The following is a 27,742-nucleotide window of genomic DNA, read 5'->3' as shown; positions in this document are numbered from 1 at the left end:
CTCCAATCTGTATACTGTATGTACAAATACCAAGATAATGAGCTTTAGAAGTATGGATTGATGCAGTCCAGTATATGGAAAACAGTACAAAATGAACAGAAATACAGGTTATGAAAATTCCTTTCCTCAGTAGGAGGTCATATGTATGGTAACAGCCAACTGTTATTGGCAATACAATCCATAACTTCACACTCAGATATATAAAAGATAACTGGGTAAAACATTTGAAAAAAGGAAAATTTTGAAAATGATACACAAAATTTTTTATGACTGGCCAAAAGAGTCGTGGAATGTACTATACTGTACAAGTTTTCGCTTGCATTTGGCGGTCAACCAGCTGTAGTATTAGTCCGCCAATACAGTAATCGGTTCTAGGGCTTAAATTCCTTACTATTTTAGTAAATATCAAGAAGTTTATACTATTCAATAATTTTAAGTTTAATATTAAATTTTTTAGTCATTTTAACAATTATTGAACATAATTGAAAGTTAGGTCAATAGTTTGTGGCGCGCCATCCAGCCTTTTAACACACCAAACAAGCGTTAGTCTCTCTGTTTTCAGTGGAGGTAACATCTTGCTTGAGACTCTTCAACTCAACGCTTTTTTTGTGTGTTTCCAAGCAAACTATTGGTCATTTTGAAATTTATTTTACATACTGACAATATATAATGCAGTGCAGTGTTGATTTAAAGAAAATAATCTTGAATTACACCAAGAGAACTAAAATTTTATGGGTGAAATGGCACCATGAGGTGACTTCTCTTCCACCCCAATGCCTTCTCTTCTCCCTTCTCCTCCACCCCCATTCTAATTCCCATCATCATCATCATCATCATCATCATCATCATCATCATCATCCAGGAGCCTTCTACATACACACCTCAAAGTAAGTGTCAATTTCTAACATTTTTGTTGAATTTAGGCAATTTTCAGAGAGCTGGAACCAATTACCCAAAAACCCATTGAAACAATGGTTTCGGTTAACGAGATTTTCAGTTAAAGCGCAACCTGCTGCAACGGATTCTGCTCGTTAACTGAGGGACCACTGTACTGTAGTGAGAAAAATAAAGACTTGTACATTTTAGAAGTACTGGACAGTAGTTGTTTAATTATCTCACATACCTTGTAACAAGAAAGTTTACAGAGTATAGCATGATGACAGTAAAGGTGTAACCTTTTGAAACCCTTTTATTGAAATCCTGAACTAAGAAGTGAATAGTTATTAAAGTTTCAAAGAAAATACAGGGTACATTAAACAAAAAATTAAGTTGAATTATGAATGCATACGAAGCACCGGACATACAATTGACAACTATACTAAAACCAAGTGCACAGCCATTTGTTTGGTGAAGACTAGACCATTCTTCTGATGTTGAAAACAGAAAATGGAAACATTGGAAGTTTGTCAATCATACACCGAGCTTCTCACACTATGAAAATAAAGTACTGTACCAATAAAAATTTTGCCCAACAGGAATGCATAACAATGTTTATGAATTCAATAAAAACTGCAAAGATTCAGAATTCAAATTATGCAGCTGGTGCATCCAGTTAAGATAAGAGCAGCAATAAACTTGATATTGTCACTATTATGGCTGACATTACCAAGAAAATGCAGAAGAGTAGACAGTCTATGGATTCAATGAAAGTAGTGTATGTATAGAAAAAGGCTCCATAAGTGAGCATTTGGTTGGATTAAAGCACAGCCAACTGCAGAAATATAACACGTACAAAATACTGTAAACTATATTATGAGCTATGAAGACATTTTCAGAAGGAAAAATGATGCAAGGAAGACTGCAGACTGACATAAAATTAAAATTTTATGTGTTATTAGTTAAAGTTGAAGACAGCAAGATGATGTGATAAAAAGTTGACGACAGTAAGTTAAAGTGATATACTGTACTAGAGTACGGTAATACTATATGCTGAAGTGGTTAGAGGAAAGACATGGTGATAATGACAAGAGTGTACTTGAGCGAGGTAAATGACAGTAAAGTATTAAGGAAACAAGAGCACCCTACATGATGGAATACTGTACAATACAGTTATAACAAAGAAACATGTATGGAACACTTCAAAATGTGATAGTCAATATATTAGAAATATTAATAAGCCACCCAAAAATACAGTAGGCTATTAAATTAAGAAAATAATAATAACACAAATTAGACAGACTAGAATGAATTTAGGAGCAAGGACCCACTGTTGTGGTTAAAAAGCATCACTTCTAGAGGTACCCCTAAATTCAGTTGTGTACCAAGAGACAAAAGTTGCCTTTAAACATATTGTGCACTTGATCCACCTTCTCTGGGAATTGAGGGGATAAAATGATGAAATGAAAATCCTCTTTTGAGTGAAGAACAAATTATGTGTCAAGCCTTCAAGGAAACTTATACCAATGACCCAAGTTTGGCAGCTTTGGGTGCAAAGGTAATGAAGATAGGGAACAGAACATCAACAACCTTCAGCTCAACATCCAATTGGCACTAAAGTAGATGATTTTGTGTATCACCACACTATGATCTCTAGACTATTTTAGTAGTTGTATGGGAAAAATAATAGAATATATTATAACATAGTGCTATTCTTTACAAACACTATCCAATTGATTATGATTTCTAAAGAACCTTTTTGCATACTCATAGGTTGAAATCATAATGGCACATGCTGGCATCACTTTGGCTAATCTTGGCACTAGCCCAGAAAACAACCCCTTCATGCCTTGCAGTTTGTAGATGTTCAGAAGCATCTGCTTTGTTGAAGAGCTCTTGGAGTTTGCTGTAAAAAGTATAAAGAAGAAAAATCAGGCTTCCACAAAGATATGATTTTTGTGCATTGGCAATGAGCATCTGAATGTAAATGGTGTATCAATTTAAGAGGGAAGTAACTTACCTAATCAAAAGATTACTTGAACATTTTCCTCTATATTGAAACCTGTCCTGTATAAACTGCCTGCATCTACAAGGGAAGGCATATGGGAAATTATCACCTGAAAATTTAGTTCCTATCTCTGTACTTAAGTGTCAAAGATCATGTGCAATATTCTAATAATTTACCCAAAAGTTTTGCATAATAATTTCAATCACTATACAAAGCTTTCAATTATCATTAAGATCACATTTGAGGGCACTGGGCATCAATATGGTAATATGAAAATAAACAAAAGTTCATTCACAATTGTGTTGTGCCATCCTTTTTTGGCTGTCCAAATCATTACCGTAACTGTACTCCAGTCTCGTGCACCACTAACACCTTGTGCACATATTGAAAATGCACACCTACCCAGTACAGTACACAAGCAACACGTGGAGAAGCACTTCCACCTTGTTTTCCTCCTGGTCTCTATGCACTTCTCATATGCTGATGACTAGTTTGTCAGTGTCACTATTGCTGAAGCTCATACACAAGCTATCATTTCCAAATTAACTCAGCAAATTTACCAGTTCTTCCAACTCAACCTCACTCTCCGATTCCCATAATATTTTACTTAATTTTTTGGGTGTCAAAGCAACAATACTATGGCGAGGGGTCTCTCTGTGTGACATGTCACTGAAATTCCCAGCTACAGGCAATCCTTGACTTACAAAGGGGATCCCAATATATTCATCACAAAAATTTATGAAAATAATTTTTTATATTACAGTACTTTATAATGTTTAACACCACCCTGTCTACAATATTTACAGGTACTGTATTTACATTATTTGTTATGTATGGGATATCATTGTTGTTTTGTATGTGCAGGGTTGTGTTTTAACCTCATGTAACCAATAGAGTTTACACTGTTTTGACTAATGAACAGAGTCCAGGAAGGTAACCTGTTCATAACTCAGGGACTGCCTGTACTTTCTCCATGACGGAAAAAATGCTACTGGTGGAGGGAGGGTTGTGGGAAAGGAAAAGTCACCAAGAGAGTCACAATAAATACATTAACTTGAGCCCCAATCTTAAAAATTATGCTGTGGAAAGATCCTGATAATAAAGATGATCACCGTTGTTGTGGGACAAAAGGCACTGATCATCTATTTATAAGCGCTGTCATTGAAGGGTTAATATCAGTTAAAAAAATCAGCAAATATTCAATGCACTGATGTAGGTTTTACCCCAAATGTCGATACAGAATGGTTAACTACTGGTTAAAATTCAATACCTGCTACCTAACTGTAAGCACATAATATAACATGAAAAAAGACAATGTACAGTAACTCTTCTTTGTTATGACCCACTTCAGCTTTACAAAGTGCCTTCAGAAGCAGTTTAATTATCCAACTACCCTTTATACTGGCTGTATCAATTTCACTGTGTTGTATGATTTTAACTACTCTGTACATCTACATGCTGCACCATTTCATGTCTACTGTTAAAAAACTTCATCGAATTATTACATTATGGAGTTTTCAGATATAAAATTATGATTACAATAGCATCTTTCTTTTTCTCTTAGATTTAAATTTCAACATACACCATCTACATCGTCATACACAACATGCAAGAATAAAAAAATATGGAAAGTAAATACCAAGACCCAGTTTCTTCATATTAAGAAATATTTCGTCTAATGACGAAGCTTAATGATTCTGACCTGAAAACAGTTCCTTCTCACCAATTTCTATTTGTCGGTGTGTTTTGATGACATCCAGTGGTAGAGTTAGGGCACCTGCAATCTAAATAAAATGAAAACAAATTTAAATTTGGTAAATTAGCATTACATGGTCCTGGTCACACACACTGATGCAGTACAAACGATGCACTTTATTCAGGAATAATAATAATAATGTCCAGTACCTTTAAGTGATGATCAGTTAAACCTTAATAGCCCAGAAACATACCTTTTCTTCATCTCCTCCTGAATCTTCTTCTATTTGACTATACAGTATAGAATTTCTATATTTCCTTGCCATCACCCAGCATTGGGGATATATGTACTGTACAGTATATGAATATAGAGTTCCAAGAGCCCTGCTGAACACTAGTAACAGCCTAGCCAAACACCATATACAGACCATTATTACAGTTACAGCCAGCAACATTTTACAGCATCTACTCTGGTGTAAAACTGTAGTGGTTTTACCCTCTCTTATTTACACACCTCACTCCTCCAGGGAGCTCCCATCATCACCTCCCAATTCTCTTGAAAATTTATTATTCTAACTTATCCCTCTCAATATAGCCAACTTATACCCAACACACCTGCTAAACTGCCTTTGTAAACCCTCTTTACAATTATCCTCTACATCTTAATAATTACAAAGTGATCTCAAAGGTTCTGTAATCTAGTGCAACTTTTCACTTATCTACTTTACATTTCTGTGCCTCCATTGATCACATTACCATGCTAGGGAAATATTCCTTAGATTACAGATTAGAAATCTTACAAAATTTACAGTGCTTAATGTCAAGTACAAAGGAAATCAACTAACGCCCAGTGTTACCGCCACAGTAAGATAAACTAGAAGAGAGAGAGAGAGGGATAACCACAATAAGATAAACTAAGAGAGAGAGAGAGAGAGAGGGATAACCACAATAAGATAAACTAAGCGAGAGAGAGAGAGAGAGGGTGAGATAAGAGATATAGTGTTGACAACGAATTTGCTGAGGTGTTTCAATGTGAAACAGATGGCCCTCGCCTCCGGGCTGCCCTCGAGGGTAGTCTACCGATTTCTACAGGACAGACAACACGTTGGTTCATATTAACGCTCATAGGAGCGTTATTGGTTTGTTGCTGGAGAAATAAACCCTCAACGTTGACGCGTACCATATAATTTGGTCAAAAGCTGTCAAAGAACAATTCTCATATAACAAATGCTGTTATCTCAGGACACATAGTATGAATAATACAATCAATATACAGTACATAGCCTGTTAACATCTTAAATATAACTTACATGTTATAACTGTTGATACAGGAGACAATTTGTATAATATGATCAAATTTTAGTACATAAATATACTTATTAAAGTTATTTAGAGTTTCTTAGCAGATTCTAATACTTCACAATCACTCATGTTTTAGGGTCTAGTGGTCTGAACCAACGTGTTGTCTGTCCTGTAGAAATCGGTAGACTACCCTCGAGGGCAGCCCGGAGGCGAGGGCCATCTGTTTTACATTGAAACACCTCAGCAAATTCGTTGTCAACACTATATCTCTTATCTCTCTCTCTCTCTCTGTTGCCTAGTTTATCTTATTGTGGTTATCCCTCTCTTTCTCTCTCTCTTCTAGTTAATCTTACTGTGGCAGTAACACTAATCACCCTCTTCCATTGACGAGATCAGTGTGTTTACAAACAGTTAAAAAATAAATAAAAATTTCATGAAAGACACTGCACTACAGCACTTAACAATGAAGTGTGGTGATAAAATCAACTTATAATACAATGTACAGGTATTGGAATTAATTAAATTTACCAACGCACCTCTCCGTCAAGTACTGTAGTGCGGTGTCCTTTGTTATTAATTTTTTTTTAAATCTTGTTGTCAACACGACAACTCCCGTCAACGGAAGAGAATGATTAAAACTCTGGACATAAGACTCACCCCTCCAGATACAGCCCCTGCAAACATTGAGAAGTGAATTGTTGGTTGCTGTTGATTCATAGTGGTCTTCAGCATCTCATATGAGTACCAATACATAACTGCAATACAGAGATATATTAGTTGTCAAAAGGATAGTCAAGCTAATCTAACATACTTTTGATCCAAATTTCCATAAGAAATTCAAAACTTCAATGACCTGCAGTGAATTTATTTAACATAAAGAGTACAGTACAGCCTGTACTGTACAATTCTGCCACCATATACACTTTTCTTTTCAACAAAGCAGCCAAGATAAATGCTAATGTTCCTGACAAGGAACCAGCAACCTTTCAAAATCCTTTTGTAAGACCACCATTCAGCACTACCATTGTATCAAAGGATTGCATGTGACAACAAGCAGCATCTGGCAACCATTACCTCAATTCTTTGAAAACAATAATATTTTAATATTTATTTAATCAGTCAATAATTATTTATAAGCTCTCAATTTCTCACAAAGTCTTATGAATCGCTTGGAGCTGCTGCGACAAAAAAACAAAAACAATTTGACTCACTTTCAGGAAGCTCTCAGTTTCCCAAAAAGACTGTATTTTACATTTTTCTTTATCTGAAGTACAGGTAACTTTACAATTTTGTGTGAGACAATATGCCAATGTTAATTTTTAAATTCATCGGACCCCTCCGTAAAAATACTTTCCCAGCAAGTGTACAGTATACTGTATTCAAACAAAGAAAAATGCAATAAATTAAATTAAGAAATCTTATATACTGTACTTAGAAACATTCTAAATTTCATGATACATTGGGGTAATTAAAGATCAGTTTAAAGACAACTAACACTCTTAAGTCACAGTAATCCAAGTTATTTATGTGACATTAGCAGTGATGACACCTACCAGAAAAAGGCACATCTCGCAGAATTGTTGGCACCCAACCTTTCCATAAGCTGATGATTCCTGTATTGGTGATTTCCATTTGTAATGTTTTCACCAACTCTGTGAATAAGAAACAAACCCTATCACTATTCAGTATTTATACTAAAGGTATAATTCACCACTTCCCTGGAAAAATTTTACAGGTAGAAGGGTAATCAAAGATTACTTCGGAGTTTTGACCTACTTTGCTCGCTAAGAAGGCACTTGGAAGGCCTACATATAATGCCAACTTCCTACTCTGTAAAAGCGGGTTGACAACAGGAGGGGCAAGCAGCCATAAAATTTGCTTAAAATTTGGATGATGGCAACTGGGAAACCATGAGAGAAAATGCACATCAATATTAACATAGTATCTAAGCTTCATAGGAATAGTATTCCAGTCTGAAAAATTGGCCAAGCAAAGTTCTTCTCAGGCCAGTTTTGCAAACATGGATATGGACTGTTGTCTTTTACCAAGTGTGTTGTGTGTACGTATTTGGGTAATTATAAGTACAGTAATGAAACCTCAGTCATTTAGAAATTCCAAGTCCAAGAAGCATTTGATAGCAATAAATGTAGCACACATGTGGACTGAAAGTCATATTCATCATCATGAATAACTAAATTACATCAGTAAGTAACATTGTACAGATACCGGTACACGTTATTCATTTAACAACTTCTTGTAGTTTTAGTAATCATGCACACAAATTTTATCAATGATAATTGAAGAATACTGTAATTTCATCTTTATATCATGTTGGGAAATTGTGGATTTTGGACGACGTTCTGGTTGTGAAAATAAAATTACAAGTGTAAGTACAAATTAAAGTAATACAGTACCTTGTTCTACAAATTAAGAGAGTATAAATGAATGAATTAAATAATGCACAATAAAAATTATTACAAATACTGTATAAATTTCCTGTACTTGGATGCAATACAGTACTTATAGTTTCCGGTGAAACAGTAGAGATATTCAATAAACAAACAATATTCAACTAACCTTTATATGAGATACTCTGTGCTTGCATCTTTGTTCGAATAAGTTCAAATGGCGACACGACACTAACAGACCAAATTCTTGCTAAACCACCTGCTACCCCTCCTGCCCATGAGGGAGGGTCTTGCCTATCTCCAGGTAGATATCTCAGAACGGCTGCACGAAGTTGTTCATAAGTTGTGAAATATATAACAGTGTTGGGTATTGCCACAATAAGTGTAGGTGGTAGGCCAGCCCAGAGAGATTGAATTCCTTCTTGTTTGGATATCTTAACAAAGGCATCCTGTAAATATGAAGAAAATTAAATATTTTTTTTAGAAACAAATGCAGCAAACAATGAGCGATTACACCAATGCTTGGTTCAACATGAGAGTACAGTACTGTACTGTACTGCAATTTCAAAATGGCATATGAAACCTAAAAATTAAACAAATATACAGTACTTAATACTTATTTATGTGCCTCAATTTCACTTTCCATTCCCTCAATATGTCCATACTTAAGGAGTGAACCCTGATCCACTCTCAGCCTAATGATTTATTTACTTTCACATTTTAGTTCTACATTTCTTATTTTCTGCATCCTATTTACTTGATACAGTATACAATACTACGTACTGTACTGTGTTTGATGTTCTCTTCAAATGTGATATTTCCACTTGCATCCAGAGTTTGTGCTTCACTCCCACAAAACAATGTAAATTCCTTAAATGCAATTCTTTCTCTCTATACACATTTTATCTATACACATTTTAACGTAGTGTACCTGCTATTTTATTTTTCTGCTTCTCTAGGGCTTATGCTCATTAGAGTATAATGATAGACCCACACCCATTGGATAATGCAAAGGCTTATTATCTCTTCACTTCATTATAAAAATTTAAAGCTAATGTCATTACTGTCCTTAACCTGGGCCAAATAGAGATAGATCAGGTCAGGTTCGGGGGAGTAACATTTTATCCTCCCCATCCTCCAAGGCAAAAAAATAATCTAAATTCTACATTATTTTCTTTATTCTTTAAAGCAGTGTTCAAATTTTTTACGAACTTTAACCCTTTCCCATTGATTGTCACACTTTAGAATTTTATTCTGACTACTTCCAGACAATTTTATTCTGCTTGAGGAAACCGCCAGGAGCCAAAAGGTTGTCTTATTGACAAAACTGAAAACTATAAGATTTTTTTTTCCTACTACCTGTATACAGTTACAGGTATAGCTAATCAAACAATACAGAATGTTCTCTTTCCTTAGGACAAATTTTAGAGCAGAAACTTCATAAGGCTGTAATTGTTATAAAAGTAAAATAAATTCCCAATTCTTTTAAGCTACATCAGGAGACAAAGCAATACATACTGGACAATGAAAGAAAACCCCAATTTTCATAATTACCAGTGTTCCATTAAGCTGTACTGGACGGTTATACCACAAATCACGCTCAGGGTGGGTGCATATTGATTGTGCACATTTACAGATATGATCCATCAGACCATTGCAATAAAGAAAGCAAGTTCGGCTAAGTTCTGCCCTCTGTTGAGCCTGCAATCTCACTTTCACAACATCAAATGGAGTCACTGAAAGAAGAAAAACGTAAATTACAATATTCTATCTAATAAATGTCTTCTCTAGTTATTGTCAATAAAAATTCACTACTGTACTGTATAGACAAACAACATTCTGTTTAGGGGGGAATAATTTTTTATTGCACTCAGGCACGCACATGCGCGCGCACACACAAACTGACGGGTCAAGACGGGTCAGACGCACCTGGCGCTGCTCAGCAGCAGCCACGTCAACTGTTATGTTGGCCCATACCAACTCCCTCCCCTGAACCCTCCTACCCACCGGAATATCAACAAGTTCTCGCCAGAAGTTACTATTTCATTTGGGAAAGGAATGGAACCAGTGTTGAATAGTGGTGAACAGTGCTTAAGTCAGTGAAAAACAACTCGGCAGTTGAGTCTGAGCCAAGCTAACCTTCACACAGTGAGGTCCCAGGTACCCAGTGATAATTCCTCTGAGACTCCACGATAGAGAGGCCTGGGACCACAACCTCACCCACTTGAGTGACTGAAGTCCTGTGACAACGGACCACGTGGTGTCTCCATTATGCACGACACCGCATAGTGAATGAGTTGCTACAGCATCATGTGAAGTTCCTCATAACACCTGCGAGGGAATTACTACACCACGTGATGCCCCTCATAACACCATCCGTGAGGGAATTACTACGCCATGTGATGCCCCTTATAATACCGTCTGTGAGGGAATTACTACACCACATCAGGCCCCTCATAACACCATATGTGAGGGAAGTACTACACCACATCAGGCCCCTCATAACACCATCTGTGAGGGAATTACTACATCATCAGGCCCCTCATACACCATTTGTGAGGGAACTACTACATCATCAGGCCCTTCATAACACCATCTGTGAGGGAATTACTACACCACGTCAAGCCCCTCATAACACCACCTGTGAGGGATCTAGTACTCCACGCGATGCCCCTCATAACGCCATCTGTGAGGGAGTTACTACACTACGCGTCTGCTGTTCAACACCTCAGCTCACATGATCTACGTGTGTAAACATTAATCTGTATGTTCACTGTATATGTTCCTTCACCTTTCTCTAATGAAGGCTTTTGTTAAACCACCAATGTATGTAATAAGTCATTTATGTCCAATGTATATTTTCAGCCTTCGGGCTGCAAACTTTTTCAATAAACTGTTTATTATTATTATTATTATTATTATTATTATTATTATTATTATTATTATTATTATTATTACACACACGGTTAAGAGTTGCAATTTAAAATACTTTGATTAAATTCTTGTGGGTTTAGCAAACTGATAGATGATCTTGGAGTTAATTTAACCAACACCCATGCTAAAAAATAAATAAAATAAATAAGGTGTTATTTAAGCTGTGATAGCTGTTTAGGATGGGTTAGGCACTGTTTAAGATGGTATTAAGACATTTAGGATGAATTAGGTGTTACTTAAGATCATTTAGCATGAATGAACCACTGAGTACTGTACTGTACTGCCAAACTTAAGTAAACAGTACAGTATATTGCACAGCAGCCTGTTCCTGCTGAAATCAGACATAATTCAAAGGTAGTGTTTGTCAGTGTTTGAGACAAGTATGTAGTGGCATGCTTGGCACTGTGTTAAGTTTGTTTCTTATCCTTAATAAGGAAAGAAAGTCCCAAAATACTGTAAGTATAAAAATCCATGAAATAGGGTAAGGTTTTTAATTCTACAATGAGAAATTAATAACCAATTAGTGATTTAAAAGAATGTGATATTTTCTAGACTACAAAGAGTCATAATACTGTACCACAAAAACTTCCCTGATTTAACTGATGGAGGAGCATTAAGTGATTTTCCTCGTTTTTCTCATATTTTCATTAGTGATTCTCTTGTTTTTATGTGTTTTCGTCATGAGGAAACTATAACACAAATAAATATCTGTACATAAAATTTTTGCACAAACGTAACGTTAATATTCTGTAGTGACTTCACAAAACTTTATATCGATTCTTATATCGATTCAGAAATTTATAAATTTCACAATATTTTCACTATTTTTATTTCACTTATGAGAATACAAGTTTGCAGGTATATATTTTGTTTACTTCTAACTCGGCCAATCTGCACACGTGTTGATGTCACGTGATACTCTTGCTTATGCGCTTAATTCATACTCAACCAATCAGCCGATGCGTCAATGTCATGTGATAGTCTTGTGGAAGCTGTTACTTTTCTTTTTAAATTTATATTTCATTTACATATTTCTTAACGTCGATTTCAGGTTAGGTTTCTTTAGGGTCCTTTGTTTTTCTTTCATCTCGTTGGGTTACATTAGGTCTACACACTGAGGAGTCCAGGGGGTAGATAGGTGGCTAGGTCAGGTTCTTCTGGTTTCGCTTGTTAGGTTAAGTTTTTGCATGTTTTTACCGCGCAATTTCCCTCTACTGTACTTCAATACCCTGACAACTTTGTGAAATCAAAATTGCATTTCTTTAATTGAAATCAGAAAGTTAAAAAACTAAAAAATATAAAAAATTTTGACAAAAATACTAGAAAGTATTAATTTTTTTGCTCTATCTCCCTATACAGTATAAGAATCAATACAAAGTTCCGCGAATGGTCACTACGGAATAATCACCAAATGTAACTAATTCAAGAGAAAAGTACTGTCCTCTGATTGGTCAAAGCTGATCACCTGAAGCTCATGTGAATGAGAATTGAATATACTGTAATATCCAGCTAGTGTCTTTAGTGAACTTAAAATCCGTCTTGTTGCTGTAACCTGATTCTGTCTATATCACGTGCAAAAATAATAAACAGTTCCGGTTGTGTACGAAACCATGCACATGCCCCTCCACTGGTCAGGTTAGGTAAGGTTCTCAAAGGTTTGATTATGCTGTTTAATTAATGTCTTAACCCCAAATTTTCCCTCATCTTCAAAGCCCTATCCACTTTGTAAGAAACCATTGTTGTTTGTAGTGGGTTACATCTCCATAAATAAACTTCGAAAATATGGGCCAGTCTTATAAATCACCATAAAATTATATTGGTTATTCCCAGTAATTTCCCATTATTATCAATAATAAATCTTGTACAAAAAAAAATCCTATAGTCGCTGATTAACCAGTCAATGTTCCAAAGTACATGTACTGTATTACAGTACTTTAATACTTTATAAGATACAGTAATATGTTAGATGGGTTAGGCTTGGTTGGTTGGTTTTTTCATATTTAAAGAATGAATTGCACCACTTCCATCAAGTTAATAATAAATAAGCCAAAGTTCATGACTATTAAAGGTCTTCTTACATTAGTGCACCCTGGACCCACAGGATTAGACTTGGTTTGGTTAGGTTTGGTTGGTTTTTGGTGATTTTTTATATTTTTTTACACATTTCTAATACGGTACCCAAAGAAAGAACGGTGCACTACTATAAATTGACCAGATGAAATTATAGAAATTTAGGGAGTGCAACAATTTCATCATGCTTTTAGATAAGACAAGCTGATCAAATTCACACTTACTGAACACTGCAGTAATTACCGCCCCCGTGCACGATGATACCATTTGGTGTAGGGGCTTCAGGTCAGACATAGCTATAGAATTCTGTCTGTCGTACGTGGTCTCGGTGACAACTTCACCGTAGTTTACAGCACCAGGTTATGAGGGACCAACTCATGCCGCACATTACACAACACCCTGTTTACTAGTGGGAATCACCAACGTTCTTCGGTCCCATCCAGTAAAATTCAATACAGGTATAATGCTGTTTCTAAGCCTGATGCTTTGAGTTGATTCTTTCATTTTTCATGAATCATATTAATTTACTTCTTTTATTGCTTAGAATATATTTCCTTTGGTGACGGTATAGACTGCAATACAGTATATTATGATATGTACTTTATGTTTCATAGGATAAACAGCGAATGAATAGTTTTGTTGGATAAAAATGAATTGTTATCCAACGTTTTGTTAATCTGTCAGTTATCCTTTTTACTTTTATCCTCTTCACCACTGATCGGCTCGTTAGCCGCTTGGGCGATCGGTCACGTCTCTGTTACGTACTGTTAGCAAGTACTGGGCATGCACCGGCTCCTGAATGTACCTGAACCTGCTCCAGTGTTGGTCAAGTCTGGTCTTGAAAGAGCTCACACTCGGTGCCGTCACAACACTTTCTGTTAGATTGTTCCAAGAGTTCACAACTCTCACTCCGAAAAAGTTACCCCTCACAGTTATCCGGACTTGCGGCTTCTTTAACCTTGAGCTGTGTCCCCTTATGGGACGAGCGTCCGCCAGCTCTAGGTAAGGACACTCGACTGAGTAGTGCCCTCTGAGATGCTTGTACACCTCAATCAGATCTCCCCTTGTCCGTCTGTAGTACAAGTTAGGCAAGTTCAGGCGCTTCAAACTCTCCGGGTAACTGAGGAGCCGCAGTGCAGGCACTAATCTGGTGGCCCTCCTCTGGAGATTTTTAATCAGCTGACAATCCCTAGCATATCTCGGGGACCAGACGGGAGGACAGTACTCAAGGCAGGGAAGCACTTCAATCTTGAAGATCGTTACCAGGGACGGACCATCTATAGATATCTGAACGAGCTTCTAAAAGACCTAATAATTCAGCTACCTGCTTTACCTTCTTCTCGCAATGGCCCGAGAACTTCAGTTCATTGTCAACATACACACCTAGGTCCTTTTCATATTCCGTCTCAGTTAATGCAGTTTATTCGTCCCGTTGGGACATGTGATACGCCTCCTTACCGTTGGTACATCCCAGGTGCAGCCTCTTACACTTGGTGACCTTGAATCTCAGCAGCCATTTCTTCGACCATTCTTGAAGCTCACAGAGATCCTTCTGCAGCTCTTCACTGTCTGCTTGGTTCTTAATTTCCCGAAATAACTTAGCGTCGTCAGCAAACATATGTATGGAGGAGTGTACAACTTCAGGAATGTCATTTACGAAGCCAGCAAACAGCAGCGGGCCCAAAGCACTGCCCTGTGGTACCCCGCTTGTTACGGATACAGATGATGATTTCGTGCCATTAATCACCACACACTGCTTGCGATCATGTAGAAAGTCCTCTACCCATGCCAGGACATTTCCCCGAATCCCGTACCCTTCCAGTTTAATTTTCAGCCTTTAATGGGGTACACTGTCAAAAGCCTTGGCAAAATCTAGGTAAATGTTGTCGATATTACCACCCTGATCTAGAATTTGGGTCCAAATATCCAATACCCTGAGTAATTGTGTCTAGCAGAAGAGCTCCGGCATAAAACCGTGTTGGCAATCATTTACGAGGTTGTTTCGTTGTAGATGTTCCATCATGGCATTTCTTATAATGCTCTCAAGTTTGGCTCACGGGTCTACTGTATAGTTATTCGTGGAGTGACGATCGCCCTTCTTGAAGATAGGACTCACATAAGTCATTTTTCAATCACTGGGGACTTTTTGTTCATCCAGGCATTTACAGAACAGGATCTTCAGGGGCTCAGCTAGCTCGTTGCACAACTCCCTCAGCGCTCTGGGATGCACCATGTCAGAGCCGGGACTCTTATGAACCTTTAGCTTTGACAGTTTATTTCTTATAATCTCTTCTGTGAACACAATGTGGGACAGTGCTGTATCGCACAGCCTATCCTCAAACACAGGAAGATTGGTCGCATCCTCTCTTGTGAACACCGAGGAAAAGAAGCTGTTCAATGCCTTGGCTTTGTCCTGGTCAGACTCTGCGTACCTACCATCATCAGTTCTCAGATCCGATACTCCTACTCGTGTTAATAATTTCGACTTTGCATAGTGGTAAAACGCCTTTGGGTTTGTCCTGACCTCGCTTGCAACCAGCCTCTAGAACTCTTTGTCAGCCCTTCTGCGCTCTCCTTTGCTTAGTTCCTGGCTCTTGCATACATCCTCCTGTCCAGCTCGCCTTTCGACCTGACCCACGTCTTGAATTTCTGGGTTTTCATCTTGACTTTGTCGACCGCCGCATGGTTCATGTGAAGCGGTTTCCTTGTATTTCTAGAGGCACAGGGTTTGGTCTTGGGTATGTATTTCTCGATCAAATGATTTACTTTACTAGCTATGGTATTTAGTGCAGCGTCCGCGTTCTTATGCCTCAGTGATTCAGGCTAGTGGATACCCCTCATCTCCTCCCTCATCCCGTCATAATTACCCTTGTAATATTTGCACCTTGGCCTGGTTATGTCGCAGGGTACCACAGGGCAGTGTATTGGACACGCTGATGTTTGTTTGCTTCACAAATAACATGTCTGGCGCTGTACATTCCTCAATACAAATGTTTGTGGATGACGCCAAGTTATTTCGGGAAATTAAAAACCAAGCAGACTGTGAGGAGCTGCAGAAGGATCTCTGTGAGCTCCAAGAATGGTTGAAGAAATGGCTGCTAAGATTCAATGTCATGAAGTGTAAGAGGATGCACCAGAGACGTACCAACGGTAAGGTGGTGTATCATAATGTCCCAACGGGACGAGGAAACTGCATTGATTTAGACAATGTGAAAAGGACCTAGGTGTGTATGTTGACAATGAGCTGAAGTTTTCGGGCCATTGCGAGAAGAAAGTAAATCAGGCAACTAAATTATTAGGTCTTATAAGTAGGTTGTTCAGATATATAGACGGTCCGTTCCTCGTAAAGACCTTTAAGAGTGAAGTGCTTCCGCATCTGGGTTACTGTCACCCTGTCTGGACCCCGAGATATGCTAGGGACTGTCAGTTAATTGAAGATGTCCAAAGGAGGGCCACCAGACTGGTGCTTGCACTACGGCACCTCAGCTTCCCGGAGAGACTGGAGCGCCTGAACTTGCCTAGCTTATACTACAGACGGGCAAGGGGGGACCTAGTTGAGGAGTATAAGCATCTTAAAGGGCACTACTCAGGCAAGTGTCCTTACCTGGATCTGGCGGACGCTCGCCCCACAAGGGGTCACAGCTCAAGGTTGAAGAAGCCGCAAGCCCAAAAAACTGTGAGGGGTAACTTTTTCGAGTGAGAGTTGCGAACTCTTGGAACAATCTGCCAGAGATAGTGATGACACCGAGTGTGAGCTCTTTCATTACCAGACTTGACAAGCACTTGAGCAGGTTCAGATACATTCAGGAGACAGTGCATAAAAGTAAAAAAACCCAAAATACTTCCAATCAGAACAGCCTTCTTTTACTAGTTTATGTGTTGCATTTGAACTGTATAATTACCAACCAAGAAGGCGGGAGGCCGCACCGGCTCCCCCCCTTAGCCCTAGGTACGGCCCTGGTCTGGCTATAGTAGGCTGGTTTCCTGTTGTTCATATTTGTGGACCGTAGCAACAACAGCCTGGTCCATTTATAGTAGAAGACTTAATTCGATATTGTTTTTATTTTTCTAATGATAAGTTCAGACAAAAACAAGACGATTTTCATCTATGACACTTTTGGTGCATTTTACCCATAACCGAGATATCTGGAGTTGAACATCAAAAACCTGCCACTCAGGTACAGTACAGAAATAAAAAGTGACAGCTACGGTCAGAAGCTGATGGGCCATGCAGGTCAACACAGACAATGGGATCACGTTACCGATAGGTCAATTATTTGACTGATCCAAATGATAACTTTGCATCGATCAGAATTTTTTGGGCGATTTAGTGCATCGGTTGCATCGGTCTGGATCCTGCCGGCCCTGCTCCCCCCCCCCCGACCACTAAACCACAGTAAGTACAGGAGGAGCCTCGTATATCTCCACCCTTGTTCGTATGGGATAGGAAGTCTTTGGGTCTGGAGGCTCCAGGTGTTTGGATCCGACAAGAGAGATGTTGCTCAGAGTCTCAGACTGACATTGTAGCAAGACACGATGCTATGGACCCGATACAGTGAGGTAAAATGGACCCGACACAAAGGTCCTACGCCTGTCTTCACCTAAATGTACCAACCTTCAAAGCACAGCACAAGGTACACGCTAAACTTTCCCTGTGAGAGTTGAAAGTTTAAACATTAAAGTTGAGTCGTGGGTCACGGCCACCACCGGGCTCAGCTGTTTCATTTTTCACCGATGTTTTTTTCCCAGCTTCAGGGGTGATACATATATCATTCCTCACCGTGGGGTATGATGGCATGGCGGAATTTTGAATTTTCGGAGCATGTTTAGACCTCATGCATTTGAGTCAAAATCATTGCACGTAGATGCTGTCCAGAAGCATAACCTTTGAGCCTCAATTTAAGGGGTCCAGATGTCCCCCAAAAGTCTGAAATTTGTTGCATAATCACGTTTTACATATATATATCTAACATATATCAACCGTGGACCTAAATTAAGAAAGTGGTGAGAAGGAACACAGAACACTGGGGGTGGTGGTGGTACTGTTTGTTTCCTGGTTAGCATAAACTTACCTTCACTATTAGGAAATATTGCATTAGTTAGAAGACCAAAATTTATTGTGGTACTAACGGTAGACTAGAACCATCACAAACTTGACAAAAGCAGACTTGAAGAGTATGATAGTCAATGTCTGAAGTATTATTAATAAGTCCTGGCATGCAGGTATATTGTGGATGGATGTGTAATAAAATAAGTAAAGAAGTAAAGTAACGTGTATCTTACTTTACTGAGCAAATGAACACTCCTGCTATCATTAATATTCATATAGACTCTCCTCGCTATTTCCATGGTATATTTCCCTGTCATACATCCTGTACACTTCTACTGTCCTGGCCACGTGGCCACACACCTGCCCAACCGCATCCAGCCCATACGAGCACGAACTGATTGCTATAAGAACAGCCCAGTCCCAACCATTGTAAAAATTATCAACACCTAATTATTATATATTATATCTGTATCACTTATGTTATTTGTATATCATTTGTAAATCAAGAGACTCATTCCCCAATCATGTAATTGTATATTTTCAGCCTTCCGGCTGCCATGCTCTTTCAATAAACCGTTAATTATTATGTCACCATACATATTGTTCCGGGTCCCATTCTGAACATTATAATAAGTTATTCCACCACTTGAAGTCAGTAAATAGATATTATTGTCTTTTCGTTACTAAAAAAAATAATGTCTTGTCGTAGGAATGGTTGTGTCAGAATCTGGAGGCTGTGGGAACTACACATATGACCCTCAACTGTACCCTGTTCTACGCTCAGGTGCCAGTGGAGTGGCACCCAAGGGATTGACTGATGGATGCGCTGCTCTCACCTCACCTGAATTAGTACATTACTATTTGTCCAATAATTTGGCAATTATTTGTGCTAATAAAACCCCAAATCATAATGAATCTTAAACTAGTATATTGAATATGTTATCTGCATTTATAATTATATCACTGCCAGTTATATTAGTATTCTGTGTGCGAAATATTGATACTAAATGATGGAAGAAATGCGTAGTCTGGCATCAATGTCGTAACTCCGCCCCCTTCGCTGGCCGGTGGTGATGGTGTTGTGGGAGTCAGATGGTGGCGGACGGTTAGGTGGGACGTGAAGTGGTGGTAGTCTTTCTCGCTTGTTTCTGAAGTTGATCTTCGGTGTTTTAGTGTTTCTCCTTATGTACATGAAGTTGTTTAGTGTTTGGAAGCGTCATTTTGATAAACTTGCTGACTGACAAGTACATGATCAGAAACAGCTGTGGAAAGTTTAGTTTGTAAACCAAGTGTTGACATTGTGAGACAGAAAACTGACTGACATTCACTAGAGAACGGCATGGCATCAGGAGTAACTGAAGTAACCTGGAAGGTCGTTCATCATGATTAACAGTCTCACCCACGAGTCAGCTGACAAGATTGAATAACCGATTATCAAGCATGGACTCAAGTGAACAGCTGCTGAGTGAGGAGGGAGATGGCGAGACAAGGGACGAAACGGAAGGTGATATGAACGTGTCCGAACATCTCGACGCTGAGACAGAGGACAAGGGCGACGGCTTGGACACGGACATGGAAGCCCTGGACATGGGCGATGTGAATGGGAACTCTACTAAAGGTAAACAAAGTTACTGTGTGAATTTGAAGAAAGTTGCAAGTTAAAAACTATGTTTATTGACGTCTGTGAGAGTTAACGAATATAGCGTTCCTGTCTGAACAAACTAATTTACATTTAAGTGACCAAATATTTTTGTGGTTAACGTCAAAACAAATATTTCATAAGTTAATATGTAATCACAAGGTGGTGTTGAATTTAGTTGAGTTACCTTCTTGGTGTAAGGTCACAGTGGTAGTGTATTAATACCAGCACTAATGGTGTTTACTTTTCTCGCTGCCATATGTGTTACTTTCGCGACGAAAGTTTGTTCAGTAGTTGCTCCTTGTTGGCATGTTACTGTCGCTAGTGTATAATTATTATTTCCAACTTGACAAAAGTCAATAAAAATTATATAAGTTATTTCTGTATTCAACAATTGAATTACAATGCTATTGACGTAACAATGTTGGTCACGTCAAGGTGAAGAGTTCATTGTTAATTTTATCACTTGGAAGATGCGATGTGCTGAGGGTTTTAAGAATACACCGTATAGCTATTCATTTAAACGCAATCACCATGAAATGAACCTCTTTGTACAGATCAACGGCTTTGTTTCATAAAGTTTCCTAAATCTTTATACAGTTCGTGGGTGTAAGGATGTTAAAAGGTGTATTTGGCGATATGGAATCAACATATACATATGGAATTTTTTAGGTTATAATAGTCCAATCAGGCGAAGTTGTGTGATGCAGTACAGATATTAACGAACAAGGCCCTGGAAGGTTGGTTTAGTACTGTGTGTGTGTGGTGGTACTAGACATTTGCTTGACGTGTGCTGTTGTGGTGGTTCAATATGGTGACAGTTGAGTAGATGCATGACTTGACGTGTGCTGTTGTGGTGGTTCAATATGGTGACAGTTGAGTAGATGTATGACTTGACGTGTGCTGTTGTGGTGGTTCAATATGGTGACAGTTGAGTAGATGCATGACTTGACGTGTGCTGTTGTGGTGGTTCAATATGGTGACAGTTGAGTAGATGTATGACTTGACGTATGGTGTTGTGGTGGTTCAATAGGGTGACAGTTGAGTAGATGTATGACTTGACGTATGCTGCTGTTGTGGTTCAATATGGTGACAGTTGAGTAGATGCATGACTTGACGTGTGCTGTTGTGGTGGTGACAGTTGAGTAGATGGTTGACTTGACGTGTGTGCTGTTGTGGTGGTTCAATATGGTGACAGTTGAGTAGATGCATGTGAGTTCAATATGGTGACTTAGATGACTTGACGTGTGCTGTTGTGGTGGTTCAATATGGTGACATGCTGTTGTGGTGGTTCAATATGGTGACAGTTGAGTAGATGCATGACTTGACGTGTGCTGTTGTGGTGGTTCAATATGGTGACAGTTGAGTAGATGTATGACTTGACGTGTGCTGTTGTGGTGGTTCAATATGGTGACAGTTGAGTAGATGTATGACTTGACGTGTGCTGTTGTGGTGGTTCAATATGGTGACAGTTGAGTAGATGTATGACTTGACGTATGCTGCTGTTGTGGTTCAATATGGTGACAGTTGAGTAGATGTATGACTTGACGTGTGCTGTTGTGGTGGTTCAATATGGTGACAGTTGAGTAGATGCATGACTTGACGTGTGCTGTTGTGGTGGTTCAATATGGTGACAGTTGAGTAGATGTATGACTTGACGTGTGCTGTTGTGGTGGTTCAATATGGTGACAGTTGAGTAGATGTATGACTTGACGTGTGCTGTTGTGGTGGTTCAATATGGTGACAGTTGAGTAGATGTATGACTTGACGTGCTGCTGTTGTGGTTCAATATGGTGACAGTTGAGTAGATGTATGACTTGACGTGTGCTGTTGTGGTGGTTCAATATGGTGACAGTTGAGTAGATGTATGACTTGACGTATGCTGCTGTTGTGGTTCAATATGGTGACAGTTGAGTAGATGTATGACTTGACGTGTGCTGCTGTTGTGGTTCAATATGGTGACAGTTGAGTAGATGTATGACTTGACGTGTGCTGCTGTTGTGGTTCAATATGGTGACAGTTGAGTAGATGTATGACTTGACGTGTGCTGTTGTGGTGGTTCAATATGGTGACAGTTGAGTAGATGTATGACTTGACGTGTGCTGCTGTTGTGGTTCAATATGGTGACAGTTGAGTAGATGTATGACTTGACGTGTGCTGTTGTTGTGGTTCAATAGGGTGACAGTTGAGTAGATGTATGACTTGACGTGTGCTGTTGTGGTGGTTCAATATGGTGACAGTTGAGTAGATGTATGACTTGACGTGTGCTGTTGTGGTGGTTCAATAGGGTGACAGTTGAGTAGATGCATGACTTGACGTGTGCTGTTGTGGTGGTTCAATATGGTGACAGTTGAGTAGATGTATAACTTGACGTATGCTGTTGTGGTGGTTCAATATGGTGACAGTTGAGTAGATGCATGACTTGACGTATGCTGTTGTGGTGGTTCAATATGGTGACAGTTGAGTAGATGTATGACTTGACGTATGCTGCTGTTGTGGTTCAATATGGTGACAGTTGAGTAGATGTATGACTTGACGTGTGCTGTTGTGGTGGTTCATATGGTGACAGTTGAGTAGATGTATGACTTGACGTGTGCTGCTGTTGTGGTTCAATATGTGACAGTTGAGTATAGATGACATGACTTGATGTGTGCTGTTGTGGTGGTTCAATATGGTGACAGTTGAGTAGATGCATGATTTTGGACGTGTGCTGTTGTGGTGGTTCAATATGGTGACAGTTGAGTAGATGTATGACTTGACGTATGCTGTTGTTGTGGTTCAATAGGGTGACAGTTGAGTAGATGCATGACTTGACGTGTGCTGTTGTGGTGGTTCAATATGGTGACAGTTGAGTAGATGTATGACTTGACGTGTGCTGTTGTGGTGGTTCAATATGGTGACAGTTGAGTAGATGTATGACTTGACGTGTGCTGTTGTTGCGGTTCAATATGGTGATATTAGACATTCCTGGACATGAATTAACGTGCTAGTTCCACCATATGTTAAAGTTAGACATATGGCTGAGTGTGTACTGATGTGTTGAGTCTCCTGAGGTTGACCCGAGACATATTTGCTGACTGTGAAGGCTACTGATGTTATGGTTTCATAGGCTATGGCTGACGCTAGTTGGATATGCAAAGAAACAAGCCGACTTAGTTTGTGTAAATAATAAGAAAGTTGATATTTGCAAGTTAGATAAATAAATATCACATTTTCACATCATGTAAATAAGTTGTATATCACATTACAAATTTGCAATAATAAATACAGTTGACTGAGGTTAAGGATATGATGTGCCATGACGCAACCGCCCAGTGCGTCGCACCCTGTACATGCGCACCTTGAAATGCAAGATGAACGATGTTATTTTCCGGTGATTTTTTTTTTTTTTAACAAATTCTCTACTGGATGGATTATAAATACGTAGCTTTGGCCACTCGGTTTTGCCGGTCAATATATATTAATGACGTATTAAAAAAAAATGTCGAATCTTAATATGCCCCGGGATAACTGAATGTGGATTCAGGTCGAGTATATGAACTGCTTTCGGGTTCATAAGCAGAGAGCTGGGCTAAAGGTGTCAACGTCATACGGTGTACGGTAACATGTCTTGTGAATTGTTTCTGAGAGAACTTAGTAATGAGTTCTTTATGTTGGAGCTTACTCAAACATTTTAATGCATTGTAAGCAAATCCTGTAGGGGAGCAAAGAAAAAACGACCGAATTTCTTATATAATGACAGGGAGGCTTCGGCCTATCTGTCGGCAGCATCACTGATCCGTGTCTGAATTTAGCTGAAACGAATTCCTGATACTAACTGCCTGGCGTGAGTATCTATCGCTTGGTGGTTTGCTCCTGCTATGATCATAGTTCAGTGATTTTTGGCACTCCGCTAAAGCCTTAGCCAATTTGTCGTTTTCTTGGTAATATCAGGGTACTGTAGTTTTTCTATGTTCATTCACCCGATTTGGATTCAGTGCATTAACACAAACGTGTAAATGAAAATTCCAATAAAAATAAACCAATAATTCCGCGAATTCAATGCATAATTATCTTTACCTTTTTTCAACCAAAATCATTCACATAGTTAAAGAAATTAAACTCCTGTATTTAAAGGTTAAATAAGCTGCCTAAGTAAGTTAGAGTAAGAAACAACCACATGTCAGTACGCTGTGTTTGACAAAGGTTCGAATCGCCTGGGAGGAGGATGTCCGGTGAGGAATAGAAGATGGGGTCGCCGGGGCGGGGTGGGGCAGGGCGGGGCCGTGCCGGGCCAGGGGCAGTGACTGGTATGTCAAAGGCTGGGAGTGAGTGGTGTTGAGACTTATTTTCTGGTAAAAATATTATCAAGTGATGCTGTGGTAACACGCAGGCCTGTAACAGAAGTTTTGTAGACACTTCACAAGTGATCGTGGGCCCTTCGTGCCCAGTGAAAGTTTGAACGCTCGTGCTTGGCTAGCGCGCAACCGCCGTCCGGCTGACAGCGTACAGCGAATGAGGGTGCGCCAAGTCCGTTTACTTGCATCGTTTTCCAGCGTAAATAAAATGGTTAATTAATACCTTCCTAAAGAAACCATCGACATAGGACCAGGCTTGTTCCACTCTACGAATTTTTTGCGATTTTTCCACCAAGTTTGATGAAAAACGATTGTGCCGTTTCGGCTGCCCAGAACAGACAGACACACACACACAGACACACGGCTATTCCTATAGTATATTAGATGCATTTTTTTTGCGGATCATTCGTTGGGGGGGATGTCACCCCACAACAGCTGGTGTTTGTGCACCCGGTCTTGTACACATTAATTCTTGGCAGGGAATGAGGAAATTGGTGGTTTATGTAAAGTGCCCATACTGGTGTAAGTTATCATGGTAAGAATCTATATAATTTCAATTTCTAAATCCCTAGGTACGTTTTCTGGGATCACATAGGTAAACAAAGTGGTGAAATTTTATCGCACTATTTATTTAATTTTTGGGCTGGGTCCAGCCTCTCGGTAGAAGCAGCGTAAGGTTAGATCACTCTTACAGTAGCCGTCCATCGTCTACGCTTCACACCGAGACAACTCTAAAGGGGGTATCACACTGGGCAAAATATCCACCTTTCTCTGGTCTCATTTCTACGTTCACGGCCAAAAAACAGACTTCTACAATCACACGCTCAGTTGTAGCACCGTTCGAGTATCAGCGTAGAAAAAAAAAGAATAAAGATGGCGGGTCGTCCAAAAGTGTTGTCGTTTCAACCTTTCTTGAGATACAGTGGATGTCTGAAATCCCACAACACTCTGCACCCCCTTCACTTTATCAACAAGGGAAGTTTCAGAGTCCCTTGTCCAAATAATTGGCGAGGCTTGGGAATCCATGCTGGCCGCACTCACAGTGGATGTACAGAAAAGTCAAATGAAAAGTTATCTATAGTTTGCATTTGCACGTATAAAAAATATTCCAGTTATATTGTATTATTTAGTAAAATCACTTAAAATTGTTTACGATTATCTTTTATATAAAATCAATGCCTTTCAGTTATAAATAACAGAAAACCCCAGTTGGTCCCGAAATTCAGTCAAAACTTGCCCAAGAACTACCTTACTTTTTGTTTTCCTGAGTTCTCAGTTTTCTACCGAGTAATGCGGAAGTTTGCCCGGTGTGATAGCCCCTTAAGATTCATATTTAAAGGCAGCCTTCAATTCACCAAGTCATCTGTGGTGATGAGGATAACGAGGTTTAATCTAAATCAGTAAACATCAACTTATACTCGTATAATACACATTTCATCACTGAACTGGACCAGCGAGACTAGCGGCCAGTCTCGCTTGAGACTGGTAACTGATACGAATCCCAGTCCAGATAATGAGACCTGTCAAGATGATGGGGTTGTCGAGCTAGAAAATGTGACTCCCAATGGTGTGGGTGACCCACAGCCCGCCATCATCATGCAGTGTAGACCTTGGTCTAGCACAGCGGTGCTTAACCTTTATTGCGAGAGCCAGCCTTTATTTCTAGCAGTACTCGGGGCCACACAACTGTATGGTGGTGTCTTCATCAATTATTATTGGATACTTTATACAACTACGTAATTAGGCATTAGGATCCAACAAAGCAGTTATAATATTACGAAAAAAATCAATATTTAAATTTGAACATACAGTATATAAACAAAAATGATGTCTGGATGCGATGATGCCACGCAATTTTGGGCCTTGATTTATGGGGGAGGGGGTATAGAAATTGCTTGCAGGTCGGATCCGGCCCGGCCCACGGGCCGATAGTTTGGCGTCCCGAGTCTAGCATCGCAAACTACAGTACACAAACTTTATTTGTTATACGACGTTTGTATATATTATAAACTCAATCATCATAATACAAAGCAGGTGTAGTTATAGGAAATAATGAATATGTATATATTGATATCAAAATATTATTTGGTCATTAATTCTTAAAACATTATTTAAACATGGAAAAGAAAATATAGAGGTCTGGCCTGAAAAAAACACCCCACAGTCATGTGTTAATTGGAGTGGCGTTATAACATGTTTAACTAATAAGATGATCACAATACAAGGCATCTAATCCACATGGATATAACGAATAAAATCACTTAAAGTAATTAACATACTTAGCCTTGTCGTCCACCTGCGCTAACCTCCGGAGACGACATCGCCCCAACTTTCATCAATAGTTCCTACTAATCTGATTTATTAAGTCATCTTTTGACTATATCGTTACTTGTCGGTCAAACACAAGGCATTTGGATCCTTAGTGGAGATAGTGTTTTCACCCCATGGGTCTCTCTCTACTGAATAAAATCTTCTGGTGTTAGCCAAATTAAATATTTAAAAATGACGTCCCGTAGTGAAGAAGCTAATTTAAGATATAACGTAGAAACAGCTAAGGGCCAGAACCACTTACGGCCTTGTCCTTGACCTTGAAGCTTGAATTATAAGGTCAATGTGTTCCTGAACTTGGGATAGAGACCATCTGACAGTTGGTGGCTGTGTCAGACCAAACTATTTATCTACCCACTCAGTTATCCATGTTATAGGAGCCGTTCATTACGCTAGTGATGGGGCTTATAATGCCACCACGGCCACTAGAGGTACAGTACAGTGGAACACAACCTACTGTACCTTGTGGGGCGTGTACGAACTTCTAACCCGAGTTGAATATTAACACAACATCCATGACTGGGTTTATGTTTTCACGTTTTACGGCGCTTCAACCACTGAGGCCTTTAAGAGTTTAAGAGCGTATGTATTGTATATTGAATAATACACAAATCATCAACAACTAGAAATTGGAGATATATACTTTATTTATCTATTAATATATTCAAATACGTGCGCACACTTACGCGGGGCTTATGCAAATATATTTTTTTAACCCCTTCTATACGGTGTTGCCTCTGTAGTGAATAAAGTCGTCTGGCTTTAACCAAATTAGATATTAAAATGGCGTCCCCGTAGTCAAGGGGTTGAGCTCTCTTGTTTTGTGAAATGCAAAGTGAAAACTACGATTACCAGTAAAGTACTGTCATAATGAAGCACATCCCAGCGAATTGAAGTAAACATTTTTAACAACTTGTGTGGTTTTTGCAGAACTGCCACTCTTCTTTATAATTCGAACTGCTGTGTATTACATGGATCATGACCGCTGACACTGCCATGTACTGTATATTATACTGTACAGAGAATGTGTTCACTTGTAACAACTCGGGATTAGATGCCTGGCCCTGAGTTACAAGTCTCCGTTGTCAACATTAC

General features: G+C 39.1%; 1 protein-coding gene across 2 annotated transcripts; it reads right to left on the bottom strand.

Moving 5' to 3' along the window:
* Nucleotides 1-1,078: 1,078 nt before the first annotated feature.
* On the bottom strand, nucleotides 1,079-14,031 carry LOC121860931 (solute carrier family 25 member 40-like). Of its 2 annotated transcripts, none has more exons than XM_042358308.1 (7): nucleotides 13,518-14,031; nucleotides 9,844-10,025; nucleotides 8,459-8,738; nucleotides 7,435-7,533; nucleotides 6,539-6,636; nucleotides 4,587-4,668; nucleotides 1,079-2,782 (listed from the first exon to the last, which is right to left on the bottom strand). In XM_042358308.1, exons 1-7 carry the CDS (start codon nucleotides 13,585-13,587, stop codon nucleotides 2,586-2,588), a joined length of 1,008 nt encoding a protein of 335 aa, XP_042214242.1. In that variant the 5' UTR covers nucleotides 13,588-14,031; the 3' UTR covers nucleotides 1,079-2,585. The 2 variants fall into 2 exon arrangements, with proteins under 2 accessions (XP_042214242.1, XP_042214244.1); XM_042358310.1 differs by having other exon boundaries at nucleotides 4,608-4,668.
* Between the last annotated feature and the right edge of the window lie 13,711 nt (nucleotides 14,032-27,742).

Source organism: Homarus americanus, unplaced genomic scaffold (genome assembly GCF_018991925.1).
Source record: "Homarus americanus isolate GMGI-L3 unplaced genomic scaffold, GMGI_Hamer_2.0 scaffold52806, whole genome shotgun sequence".
NCBI classification, from domain to species: Eukaryota; Metazoa; Arthropoda; class Malacostraca; order Decapoda; family Nephropidae; genus Homarus; species Homarus americanus.
The sequence above is the reverse complement of the archived record's forward strand: the minus strand, read 5'-3'. Positions and strand labels throughout refer to the sequence as shown.